The 14,441-nt window shown below is 35.8% G+C and overlaps 1 protein-coding gene across 10 annotated transcripts in view; it reads right to left on the bottom strand.

Annotated features, from left to right (window-relative positions):
- Positions 1-281: 281 nt before the first annotated feature.
- Positions 282-14,441, bottom strand: part of Galphao (G protein alpha o subunit) — a 251,069-nt gene continuing 236,909 nt past the window's right edge. For all 10 annotated transcript variants that reach the window (XM_067776224.1, XM_067776228.1, XM_067776231.1 and 7 more), the window contains exons 5-8: positions 6,022-6,150; positions 5,814-5,943; positions 5,556-5,709; positions 282-4,545 (exon numbers count right to left, since the gene is read on the bottom strand). In XM_067776224.1, the coding sequence (XP_067632325.1) occupies positions 4,358-4,545; positions 5,556-5,709; positions 5,814-5,943; positions 6,022-6,150 (601 nt within the window). In that variant the 3' untranslated portion in view covers positions 282-4,357. The remainder of the gene's footprint in view (positions 4,546-5,555; positions 5,710-5,813; positions 5,944-6,021; positions 6,151-14,441) is intronic.

The following is a 14,441-nucleotide window of genomic DNA, read 5'->3' as shown; positions in this document are numbered from 1 at the left end:
AAGAAGACCCTTTTAACAACACACGAATCCCAGCGCCAATGTAAAAGACATCTGTTTTCTAATCCTTTTTGATACGACTTTACTAACCCAATAACGTTACTAAAACGCTCATTACAATACGATGTGATCAAAAAGGAAATCGCCCACCCTATTTTGCATATGAACATACATACAAATATACATAGGTATGTCGTGAAGTATGTATTATAGTAACCGTCATTTTATTGTTTATTTTATAATATTCTTAATTTGTATTAATGCATGCGTGTAAGTCTGTGTTAGTTTGTTTTTCAAAATCGAGCTTTTATTTTTGATTTAACCTTCATATCATTTTTATGTTGTTTGTTTTTGTTTTATGTACTTCCTGTCTAATGGTTTTGTGTTTCTTTTTTTTTTTTAATTACACACTAAGCATTCGGCTTTTTTACAGTGATTCGGAAAGGAATTTTACATTATAACTGTTTTTATTATTTATTTGTATTTTATTTTATTTTCTATATTTAATATGACCTTAATTTTTTTGTTTCCTTTTTATTTTAGCAAACTTTTGTCTGATTTTTTAAACAAAATTTTTTTTGCGGCATTTTTTTATAAACTTATTTTTTTTTTTTAATATTTTCTTTCTTTCTATCCTTTTTTAATTTTCATTATCATTTTAATAAGCTTAATAAGTAATAAAGTTTTTGTGTGTTCATTTTCATTTGTGTTTGTTTGTATGTGAGCGTGTTCCTTTGTTTCAATGGAATTTATTTTATTTTGTTTGACTAAAATGTACATTTCGCTCCTCTGCCTTTTCTTCTACCTCTTGTGCTAGTGGGTCCAATTCAAAGCCGTCGCTCTGCCTTAACAAACATTTCAAACTGCTATTCAATGCTCATCACCAATGTCATTAATAGATAAACAATAAATTTATGTTTTTTTAAGGAACTGATAAATTTACACATACAGGCAAAAATATGAGAACAGGGCATTTTAGCAAGTTTTCAACTTTTTCTTTTCTCAAAACACATGATACAACAAAAAAAGGCGTGGAATACTTAATTTAATTATAAAAATATCAAAAACAAAAAAATTTCAAACAATTTTTATAATAAGATTTTTTTATTTCATATGAAGCAAATTAAAATATTTCAATTTCGTATCTCTTAAATTTGAAACATGAACATGAATCAAAAATTTATTATAAAGCAAATTCTTATGACGCTCTAAGATTTTAACACAATTTGAACAAGAATTCAGAGCCGTAATAAAATCCTCAAATCCCTTGCTGGCAGTACCTGGGGAAAAGATAAAGAAACGCTCTTGACCACATACAAAGCAATTAGCCAGCCGATTACGTGCTACGCGTCACCTATATGGTCGCCAAGCCTAAAAACCACCCACTGGAAGAAACTACAGGCCTGCCAAAATACTGCTCTCAGAATCGCCACGCGCTGTCTTCTTATGTCCCCAGAACACCATCTGCATAACGAGGCGAGAATACTCCCCATCAGGGAGAGAAATGAGATGCTGACCAAACAGTTCCTGTTGAATACCCAGAAACCTGGGCATCCCAACAGACATCTGACTGATGAACCAGCACCGCCTAGGCTTAATGAGTTGTCTCCGTAAGCATTTTGAGGAAATACGGCACCTGAGAACCCAGCCGTATGAAGTGAAAAAACACACGCAGGTCCTTGGTGAACTCCATAAACAGGCGTCGGACCTTTATGCCGGGAATTGCCCGGTGAATCCAGTACTTAACGAAAATTATTTAAAACTTGCGGAAGAGGAACGCATACTCCCCAGGGAAACGCGTGTCACTCTTGCTCAACTTCGTTCTGGATACTGTAACAGGTTAAAATCTTACCTATACAGAATCAACCCCGACATACAAAATGTATGCCCAGCTTGCAATGTGTCCCCACATGACACCAACCATCTCTTCAATTGTAATGTGGAACCAACGCCTCTAACACCCCTTTCCTTATGGTCCACCCCTGTTGAAACGGCAAGTTTCCTTGGACTCCCGTTAGAGGATATTGATGACAATTTGTGATCGGTCGCGGCTATTAGGTGGGGCGAGCATTGCTACAACAACAACAAATAATAGTGACTTAAAAAGTTAAGACGGGAAGGTTAAAAAGCTAAAGAATGATAAAAATCAGAATCCAGCTTACTCGATGGTACTAAAGGTGGCGCTGAGACTCTGGTTTTTACCGAGAAGAAAATGAACACAGTTGCAATACCGGACTGTGGCACTAGTAGATTGCGGCAACTCCAATAGGCAGATGCCTACCGAAGGGTGGATATCCGTAGGAGGATTGCTGATTAGTATCATAAGCAAAATGATGCATAATAATCCATATAAAGCGCTACCAGCATTAGAAGTAGCTGGATGGTACAATAGGGTTAAACTGATGACATGCACCAATTAAGTGACTTTGGATTGGCTGCATGAAATTGTTTCAGACCTTCAAAAACAAGAAGGCGCAAGCTTGAAGCTGGGGGATAGAGACTGATCCTCAGGATACCAAAGGTCAAGGGTCGGATACCACGTGCGGTGAAGTCGTAAAAAATTTTATTGGGACAGTTCACGATCAGGTGCAAATGGTCTTGCATAGTTACATAGTAAATTTTCATTGCATATGCAATTCTGCAGAATGTAATACTAAGCATATATTGCTTTTGGAATGCAATCCGCAGAGCATCATTTCGAACATCTCATATTCTCTGCAATCACACTATGGGACCATAGGTCTGAAATTAATTCCGAGCCTCCCTAATTTTGTTAGAAAGTATTTGGGGCTATTTAAAAATTTAATTTGCAATATGGAAAAGTAAAATATTCGTCGCTATAGAGCGCTTTCCTACTATTTTTCGCATTTTATCGCTTCTTTTTGGGGAAAATCGACGAATTTGTTGCAAAAATCAACGAATATTTTACTTTTCCATATTGCAAATTCAATTTTTAAATAGCCCAAAATATTTTCTAACAAAAATAATAATAAAAATTTCTAAAAAAAAATTTTTTTTCTAACAAAATTAGGGAGGCTCGAAATTCATTTTAGACCTATGGTCCCATGGACAATATTACTTAGCATGACCTATAGATTCAGAAACTGAAGTTTTTTCCCCCATATAATTTGACCCGCCCTAATATAAATATATGTAATTGATATATAAATATGCTTCCTCCATTTTGTAGCATTGCGCACAATTTTGTTTCAGTTAATTCGTGATTCACGAGTTACCTTTAAACATTTTCTTCAACTCAGTGGTCTTCATTTAAATTGTGTCTTGTAGGGTTGATTCCATTTGTTGGTTGCTATGGTATTGTATTTGCTATGGTGATTTACTAAGGTTGCTCATAATCTGGTGAATTTTCATGCAAATGCATTACTTTGTCACCTCATATGCAATTAATAATGAATCGCCTTATTGCTTTCATTTTGAATTTTACAAATTTCTTATTTTAGTTCGCATAATAAAATGTAAATTTAACGATTTTTATTGCATGTTGGTATTTGAAATTTTTCGGTTTTGAAATATGTGTGAACACCTTTTTTTATTTATTCTAACTTTTTTAAATATTTTATTTCTGTATTTTGAAGTTTGATGAGCTCAAGACCAACAGATATTGAAAAAAGAAAAAAAAAAAAATAATAAATAAAAAGTTAAAAAACATTTACAACTAATCAAATATGCTCTGCTTCCATTTTAACGCCTGCAGCTGTATGTATTTATGCTTTTTTGCGATTTCTTCGTAAACTTATAAAAACTAATAACTAAAACTATTATTACTACAACAAAAAACTATAACAAAACCAAATTTTTTTACAATCAATCTAAATAAGACAGCAAAAGCATATTGCGTGGTCGACAGTTTTTAACAATTGTCGTGCGAATTAAGTTCGAACAAAGTACATTTTTTTCTATATGTTTAGGCTGTGATTATACGCGGAAACTTTTGTTGCTCGGTAATTTTTGCTCTATAGTCGCATATTAAGATTCACACGAGCAACTTTTACTCAATTTTGTTTATATAAAAACGTAGCAACAAAAGTTGCTTTGTAGAAACACACCCTCGGTGTATTGTTTTTCATAAAATAATATTTTTTTGCAATAAAACTATTTTTTCTTTTACAAAATTAATTTGCAGCTGTTATTGTTGTACAAGTTGTTTTTTTTTCTTTCTGTTTTTAGTTCATAATTATTTGTTGCGACTTGTTTTTGTACGTTGTTTAAGTAATTGGGTCCATTCATTGGTGATGGAGCCCCACAATGATTCACATTTTAGTTTGTTTATTTGACTGCTGCACGCATTGGACTTTGTTGTTGTTGTTGGTTTTTATAAATTAAAATTTTTTTTTTAGATTTAATACAGACCGCAACCACGTAGATTATTGGCTATTATAACATCCGTTACCGCATCAAAAACAAACTGTATATTGTTCGTATCTGTGGCGCACGTCATGTGGCAGTAGATTTCTTTTGAGGTTGATTTGTTTTTCGCTTCGAATTGTGCCTGAATATACGCAGCAGCTTCACTGTATTCTTGACCACCTAAAATAAGACGGAAATTATTGTTTAAATTGGCATTTTTGGTTAGCGTTTTCTATAATTTTTAAAGATATTTTATGCTGGTTTTAAGTGCTATAATGTATGTTGAATAGGGCCTTAAGCTTCCGCAACAACACAAGCATAGGCGACTCTTGTTGCTGTTGTATTAACGATAAAGATACTCCCCGAAGGTTTGACGTGCCCAACGCTTTTATTTAGTTGTTGATGAGGAGTGTGATGAATAGTACCTAGGACCTACCTAATTATTTTCTAACTTTTAGTATTATTATTACTTCATGTAAGTATTGTTTTCAATAAAACGGTTTAACTAAAACTTTTTTTATTTATTTTTATTTGTACAAGCATCGACGTTTTTCCGCTCATGGACGCTTCTCGATATTCTTAATGTGACCGCAAAGCTGCCGCGCTATGTCCTGGTATGTCGAACTATATATGCCTCCCATAAGTTCTGACGATGCCTCATAAATAGGCCCAATAGGTGTCATATAATCATAGAGTTTATTATGACGCGAAAGGAGTTTCAGTAGAGTATAATATGAGCTGTTTAAAAAGCATTTTAAGACTCATATCCGACTCTTATTCAGGCTGAAATGATATATGTTAATAGGCTCATATAGGAGGACCATTGCAAGAAGGGAAATACATTGGTTTCGGCCTCCCCAAATGAGCTCATAACGACTGTAAATGCTCAAGTTTAGATATTTTTTCTGACTCTTCTTTGACTTAAAATTTAAGCAACGGTATGTATTATCAATCGATAGCGCATTGGATAACAACCCACCAATATATTACAAATCGGGTACATTTTGGATTGAATTTGTGTGTTTGTTTCCCATATTTTCCTAAAGATTATTTTTACCCTTCTTTTGGGTAAATATTTGGGTATTTACCATATAAAACCAATTTACCGAGCATTTTCCACTTGGGTATTTACGCCTTTCCCATCTCTAGGCGCAAAGCATTGTGGCCTAATGACAATAATTTCCACTTACCTGTATACTCTGGGAAGCAGATTGTCAAAGGACTCTTACGAATCTTCTCCTCAAACAAATCCTTTTTATTTAAAAACAAAATAATGGAGGTGTCTGTAAACCATTTATTATTGCAAATTGAATCGAATAGCTTCAAGGACTCTTGCATTCGGTTCTAAATTCAGCCCAAACAAGCATGAAAAGAGATTATAAGCATAAGTCAGTAATTATAAAATCATAAAACAAAAATAAATACTCATATTTGTATAGCAAACTTACCGTAGTTTCATCTTCATGCAATACTTGATCATACTCAGACATAGCAACGCAGAAAATAATCGCAGTAACATCTTCGAAGCAATGTATCCATTTCTTTCTCTCTGATCGTTGTCCGCCAACATCAAATAGTCTACGAAAATAAAATTGCAAATTAAATATTGATTAAAATTTAAAAGAGCGCAGTGCAGTCAATGTTAGCAATACTTACTTGAAATTGAGATTTTTGAAGGAAAAATGCACTTCAACAATGCCTGTCGTCTTGACGCGAGTGCGTAAAATGTCCTGTTCGGTTGGTTGGTAATCCTTGGCGCCTAACCGGTCCAAATCGTCGAGGAAACTGAAAGTGAAAAGAGTTTGAAAAATATATTTAAAAAAACTGTCTGTATTTGGTTACGTTTTCAAACAGCTTAATGTAAATAAACAAACATCGCACTTTGGGCTGTTTTTGCAAAAATATGCCTCAAAATGAAACATCTCAGTAATGGATAGTAAGTCAACGTAACTGAATGATTGGATCTTCAGAGTATCAGATTGTTCACAACTAAAGAACATAGAAACAGACCGCTAACGTCAATGAGATGACTGACGATCCTGCAGCAGGTTAGGGGGCTTAAAATGAGTTCGCAGCAGGTATGCCTGCCGTAAGAGGCGACTAAAACACCCAAATGATTTAAGGAGTTTTGTAGCGCAACCCTTTCAACAGGTTGCCAGCGCAATTTATAGCTTCTGCAACCCCGTCGTCGACCTCACCTACCACTGGTGAATCCGGTTTATTTAGCAGCTGAAGCTCTGGCCGTGGGGTCACTTCATGGAACTAAGGGGTAGAGGGAGACATGACCTGGAAGGTTCAATGTGGACATATTAAATCTTTCCCGAGATGGTCGGCCTAGTGCCTTAATGGTGCTTGTTACCGGAACATATGGGATCTATATTCGGCAAACGATCAACATCGATAAAAGTGAATAAAACCTTCGGGGAGTTTATTTAAGGCTACCAAAACAACAAATGACTGACGATATGGCACAATATCATGAAGTTTCGGATGAGTATCTGGGAGGCTCGTAATACGAAAACTCGGTATTGACGGTATACGGTCCCAAGACCAAACATTTACCAAAGTAAACCTAGCGTTGAGAAGTGGGGTCATTGAGCAGAAAGAGGCACCCCAGCGGATTAGGGGGCTTAGAATATACCCGCGGCAGTTATGCCTGTCGTAAGAGACGACTAAAATACCAAATTGATTCAAGGGTGTGTGTAGCGCAACCCTTTGAAGGGGTTATCAGCGCAATATATAGCTTCTCCAACCCAATTGTCAACCTCACCTACCCGTGGCGAATCTTGTTTCTTTAACAGCCGAGACTCTGGCGACCGCAAGTTCCCCATGTATCTTCATGTGGTCATACCAAATCGTTCCCGAGATGGTCGGGATGGTACCTTAATGGTGCTTGTTACCGGAACGTACCGGATCTGCATCCGGCAAAGTACCATCAACATCGATAACACTCACCAAGGCCTTCGGGGAGTGTCCTTATCGCTACAACAACAACAGGCGAATGGTGTAAAAATATAAAGCGGCAAAGGCTTCACAGAACAGGATTCGCCACGGGTGGGTGAGGTTGACAATTGGGTTGGAGAAGCTATATAATGCGCTAGACAACCCCTTGAATCAATTTGGTATTTTAGTCGCCTCTTACGACAAGCATACCCACCGCGGGTGTATTCAAAGCCTCCTAACCCGCTGGGGTGGGCAAATTCGCTCTTAGCCTTTAAAAGTTAAGGAAGGATGATTATTGTATAGTAGATTTCCCTGCCGATAGTGTGTTTTTCCTATCCAAACTGTGGTTTCCATGACAGCTGATACTTCTGCCAGGAAGACACCTCAATGATCAGATAGTCTGAAAGAGCGTTGAGAGTTGACTCGGTTTTTTGAATGACCTCCTCCAACAATATCGTTTAACTTAGAGCCGTCGTTGTACTTGAAAATGCTGTCGTCGACAGTGAAGCACCGTTCCGATTGCAGGCCATCAATAGTACTAGGAACGCTTCCTTATTTTAAGCGACAGCCAAGCAAAAATTTATTTCCTTGCTCGTACTCATTCAATTCTTAGCTAACACTAAACTGTCGCCGATCTCTTCAGGATATGGCCCAACAGCACTGAGTTGTACACAGCACACTACATTTAGGCAGTTGTATTGCAGACGAACTTGCTAGGCATGGCAAACAGATTCTTCCTGACAAAAAAACGCTAGGGTATACACATTGGCATGTGCCAGCTAAACTGAGGATGTGGGAATGTGATCTTAAAAGACCCCATCACGTTTACGCATCAAGTACGGAAAAATTGCCACACTTGTAGGAGCACTCACTGGACACTGCATTATTGGTGGGTATGCAGAAAGGTTAGGAGTGCCCTATCATCGATGCTGTAAGAATAACACAAAACAGCGCTGTGGGGAGCTCAGATCTTCAAAACGGGACGATGATGAGGGGTAATGGTGTCTTTTTGTGGTATCCCAACGGGCGTACTGATACCAACGTATGTGTACCTCCGCTGCAGCCACTTCAACTTAACCTAACATATTGTGACGAATATTAGCATCACTAAGCTGTTAGTAAGTAATCACGCAACAACAAAAACATGAAGCAGCCACTCGTGTATATATGAACACATCAATCATCATTTACACACATACATACAAGGCAACGAAGAGATACTCACAAACAAATGTAATCATCAGCGGAAGTAGTTACTCACACATGCACCTGCATATGGCTAAAAGATAAACATAAACTACAAATATACATGTATATTTGTGGTAACCAAGCAGAAGATACAAAAGTTCTAAAGGACGAAACGTATAGACCTTCGGAGAAATATGCGAACGAATCAACGGAGAGTATAAAAGCAGCGCAAGCTGAGTAATCAGTAAACAGTTTGATTTAAACACGCTTTCAGTTGCAAAGTGAATTATAATTGTGAAGTATAGTTGTACTACTCTCAAAGTAGTCTAATAAAGACCATTATTTGCATTATTGAATATTGGAGTTATTTATTCCACAGTTTAGCGATTCGAACGTTAGCAGAATGTTACAATATTGTATACTACGCACAGATTGATATAAAAATCAACGAATAAAACAAATGTATGTCGCATTGAAATGCACCTAAGTATTGTGTGGCGATGCAACTGTGGGTAAGCGAGTGATAAAAAACCTTTTTGTAACTACATCAATTTGCACTATCATGACAATTGGAGCAACACGAGATTTACTGGTATATGAACACTTTGCAGAGTTTTTCAATATGGCCCTGGCACAACTATTACTAAACATAGTGATGTAAAAAAATGTACATTTATGTATATATGTATCACAAGTAAATTATAAGTGCATATGTTTTAATGAATATATACATTCATATCGCGTCAATATAGAGCCATGCATTTATGCAATTTAAAGACAATTAAATAACAGCAAATCGAATAGAAGAGGAAATGGTATACACAGTAGAGCATTTTAAATATAACTACGTTAAGAGTTTGAAAACAAATGAACATTGAATCTCAATATAGTGTGATCTGTGCTACGTCGTAATTCTACTGTTAAGATCTTGACATCGGACTGTTCGAAGATGTTCAGTTCAAAAAAGTGACTACCTAACTAAAACGGAAAACAATAGCTGTGTTTTCTTTTACATCTATATACATATGCGCTTAAACTTTATATGACCTGCTAAGCGTTCAACTTTATCTACACTTCTGAAATTGTTGCGCAGAAAATTAGTACTCCTAAATTTCAATACGCCTTATACTCAGATGCAACTGAAATATGTGTCTATGTTTCACCTCTACAAATGGTGTGTGTCCACTATTCACCGCAACCGATTCAGATTTGGGTTATACACTAAAGCCAATAGAGGTGCGTGTCTCCGCTATTCGGTACAACCCGTTCTGTAGCTAGTTATTTAACCACTGCCGCGAGATGGGTCTCCTAAACATTATTTAAGTGATGATAAAAGTTTTTTTTTTTACCCGCAAATGTAGATGTATATACATTAGACTGGGTCGATTTATTAACCGATATCGCGCCATCGATTTTTTGATAAGATTTGGGCTCAGAAAAAAAACCCAAAAAAATTATTTTCGAGCCTGCGAAATTTCATTTTTTTTTACTTTTTTTCGACTTTGATTTTTAAGGTTTTTTTCATGACCTACTAAAAAAATTTTCATTTGATTGTAAATTTGTATGTATACCCTGTCCGAAAATGTCCGCTAAAAACTATTATCGCCAACGTTTTTAGCGGACATTTTTGGGTCGGACAGGGTGTACAAATGAAAGTTTTTTTAGTAGGTCACGAAAAAAAACTTAAAGTCAAAAAAATGAAGTTTCGCAGGAAATTTTTTTCTTGAGCCCAAATCCTATCGAAAAATCGATCGCGCGATATCGGTTAACTCTCGTCCATACAAATCGACCCAGCCCAATATACATGTAAAAAACACGGCTAATGATTCATTGGGAGCAATAAGATAAAATATTTAAGAACATTTCTCTCACAACGGAGTTTCTTACGAAGCCATGACTACTAAAGCGGTCACGTAAATGATTTCGTGATGACCCTGAATTGCATTAATTTTACTTTTCTTGATGAATCCTATAAACATACGTATTAAAGTCAAATTTATTGAAGCTTTTGGTTTGATTCTGAACTTTGTAACCAAAATGAAGAAAAATTACTCCATTTCCATATAAAAAAGCACGTTTTGGAACCGAAATTAATAGATTTTTGAGGTTTCTCCGCGTCGTATTGAAGGTCTTTTGAGTTGTGGGAAGTCTTTTGGATAAACTAAACTACCTTTTGGAGTCACATTAGAGCCATTGGCTGTATATCTAACCGTTTGTTGAAACCAGGCATGCTTAACCAACGAAACGATATCATTTCGTTACGATAATCAACGCTAATAAACGAAACGAAGTCATTTCGTTTCGTTTATTAACGTTAAGATCGTCAAATTAACGAAATGATTTCGTTTCGTTTTCTGCCATATCAAAACGAAATCAAATCGTTTATGTTGATTATTAATTTCAAACTATGCTGGCAAAGCTGATTGATGGCGGAGTCATTAAAGGTGAAAGCATTAGCCAAGCTGATTGCAACTTTTCTCATGAATTTTGACAGTACGAACATTTCTCAAAGTATTTTTGACATTACCACCAACGAATTACACAAACAAATTACATAGAGTTTGTGTGTGTATGTACGCTCGTTGTTGCCACCTTACGGCTTCACCATTGCTATAGCATTGCCAGCACAATTCAAACATAAAGTATCACGTTTTTGTTAACGTTTTTAACGTTAACGAAAGCTTTTCGTTTCAGTTAAAAACGAGATACAATTTATTTTGATAATTTCTTTATCGATAATATTTCGAAGTGTTTCAACGGAAACGGTGGAAATTTTTTGATAAACGATTAGCTTAACGTTAAGGTGCATCCCTGGTTGAAACACTTCTTGGAGACGCCTAACCCAACTAAAGAAAGAAAAAATGAACCCTAATTATTTTTTGTTATCGAAAAGCTATAGAAGTGGTTTAAAAAAATGTATCGATTTGTTATCGTAATGTTTTCGATTTCTTATGGGAGTGTTGCCAATTCGTTATCGATGACTAATCGGTTTGTTATGAAACATACACCTATAAAACTTCAATATAAAATCGATGACAGATATGTAACCAATCGATAACAAGCCGATAAGAAGACGATGACGAGCTGATAACGAATCGGTAGCAAGCTGATATCAAATCGAAAACTGAAAGATAATAATTCGCTATAATTAATAATTTTATAATACAACAATAACTTGCCGGTAACGGTTGTTACATAATGAATAAATTTTTTTTCTTCTAAAATTAACGAATATAAAATAAGAAGGAGAGGAGCCTAGAGAAGAAAAGGAGACGAAGAAAAATAGAGGCGGGTTGAAGAATTTAATGGGAGTAGAAGAGAGAAAATCTTGAAATTGAATGATGGAAGATACGGAGGAAAGACAGGGATCAAACATGGAGTGGAGGGAGAAAGGAAATGAAAAGAAATGCCTCTGTTTACTGAGAAAATAGATAAATCACGGAGAGGATTATTATCAGGCAGGAGATAATCTCAATTATTTATCTATTTTTTACACGTAAAGATGACTGCGATTTAAAAACGTTTACCTTTGTTGTTGTTGTTGCAGTTGTTGATGTAAAAGAAATTCCCCGTAGCTTTTGGGGAGTGCTATCGATGTAAATTTTCGTCTGCCGGATATACAATCCGTTTCATTCTGGTAACAAGCATCATTAAGATACTAGCCCGACATCTCGGAAACGATTTAATATGAACACATTGAACTTTCTAGGCCATCCCCCCGTCCACACCCTAATTCTATGAAGAACTTGGGGTCGCCAGAACGTCGCCTGCTAAATATGTATGTGTATGATACCATCATATTTGTAACAGGATTGCGGAAGCTGTGAATTTCGCTTATCAATACCTTGAATCCAATTAACCTTCGTGTCATATAGTTTGGTAATGATATATAAAAATTAAAATGTTGAAAGCGGCTGGTTAGGTAAAGCAGGTTGAGGTCAGAGAGGTGGAGGGGGTGGGGTGGAATTGGGAGTGGAAGTAGAAGTCAGTTAGATAGTGAAGAGGGGCTCTCTGTAGAAATGTAGGCAAAACTATTTTCTGGCAGAACAAAGTTTGCCGCGTACTCTAGTAAATACCACAAGTGGGAGTGGAACTGGGAGTGGTAGCGGGAGTAGAAATAGGAGTGAGTTAGAGAGTGAAGAGGGGCTCTCTGTAGAAATGAAGGCAAAACAATTTTCGGGCAGAACAAAGTTTGCCGGGTACTCTAGTAAATACCACAAGTGGGAGTGGAACTGGGAGTGGAAGTAGGAGTGAGTTAGAGAGTGAAGAGGGGCTCTCTGTAGAAATGTAGGCAAACCTATATTCGGGTGGAACAAAATGTGCCGGGTACTTTAATAAATATCACAAGGTACCTTTCTGGATGTTAATCAAATAAGGCTTCGAAAAAAAATTGATTTATCTTTATTTTGGAGACCCCCTTTTTTGACAACCCACACAGTTATATCGGCTGCTATCAGCATAGAAACATGAGGTGTTATTCTTTTTGATATTTGTATCTATGCTTCAAACGATTTTAATACTATGAATGCTTAAAAATTTTATTAGACAATGCAGTAAAACTTCATTATATTTCTTACCACAATTAAACCCTCTTAATTACTTAATACATCTTAATACCTGTAATTTGGCATTCAAAAGTCATTGCACGAAGAAACCAAAAAGTGTGTTTAATTTGACTTAAGAGCTGTCGCTCCCTCATACTTTTTTTGCGATCCTTTCAGTTCCATTTATCACTTGTAAAGGTAATTTCATGTTTATTTATCGCTACCAAAAGTTATAAAATTTACACACATGCTTGTGTGAATGTGTACACCTTTGAATACAAATATAGCAGCAAAAATTATTAGCAAAATGTATCTTATTGTGTTCTTTTTTTAAATCTCGTTGATTTTAGAAAAAAATTTAAGCCGAAAAAGGTTTCTAAAAATTCGAAGCAAACAATTTAAAAGTTTACATAAAGAAAAAAAAACTTGTCGAATTTTTTAATTTTCCAGAAAATGTTTTTGAAATTGGTTTACACAATTTTCCTTGCTCACGCTATGTTAGCGTAAATGTTGTCACTTTACTGTAGCGTAATGTGGGAACGACGTACATACATGGTGGACCTTATATGAGCGAAATCACACAGCAACTCAAGGCAAAACGTCACCTACATATAACTTAAAGTCTCTGGGCATAAACAAAGTTTTTATGCATGCAAGTGCACGAAGTGATGCATACACTGCTATTTTGTTGGAAATAGGGAGCCAGATATATAAGTAATGGCAAACAATAGAAAGTTGGTGTTTTTCATTACTGATACATATAGTGTTTACAAAAACAAAGCACATGGTTTAAGTAAAGTTCAGGTTTAAGTAGAATTTTTTTTATTTTTTAAGGTTTTCGTTGATTGAAACATCTTTCTACATTATTCGGTTAAGTTTATATGAAATAATAAAATGCAAAAAAAGAAAAAACAATAAATAAATAAATAAATTAAATTAAATAAAATCTTATAAAAAAAAAAGATAAAATGAAATAAAAACAAGTAAGATAGTCTAAGGTCTCAGGCGATTTCGGTAATTTTCAGAGCAAACAGCTGTAGCTATGAAAAAAATGGAAAGAGCAACAAAAAAAATGTGTTCAAGTTTTGTTCTTAGCTCAACCAACCACTACTGAGTAGAGCTTACGATTCTCGAACTTGTCCAACAAGAGATTGCTCGCGAGTCTCGCCTTCCCGCGAGATTCTCGAATCTCGAGTTACTCATTAGGCTCGCGAGCTTCTCGACATTCAATTTAATCGATTCATTGGCTGTTTTATATAGAGCTTACGATTTCTTCTGGAGCACAAGCGAAAACGTCCACAAGACCACAAGTAAAAAACACCGAAAAGTATAGAATACTGCCAATAGATTCGAGAATCTCGCGAGAAGCCGTGTTCTCGATGTCTCGTTAAAAAAAATAAA

The sequence above is a fragment of the Eurosta solidaginis genome, chromosome 3, assembly GCF_040869045.1.
Source record: "Eurosta solidaginis isolate ZX-2024a chromosome 3, ASM4086904v1, whole genome shotgun sequence".
NCBI classification, from domain to species: domain Eukaryota; kingdom Metazoa; phylum Arthropoda; class Insecta; order Diptera; family Tephritidae; genus Eurosta; species Eurosta solidaginis.
This window is presented reverse-complemented; position numbering and strand designations above follow the sequence as displayed.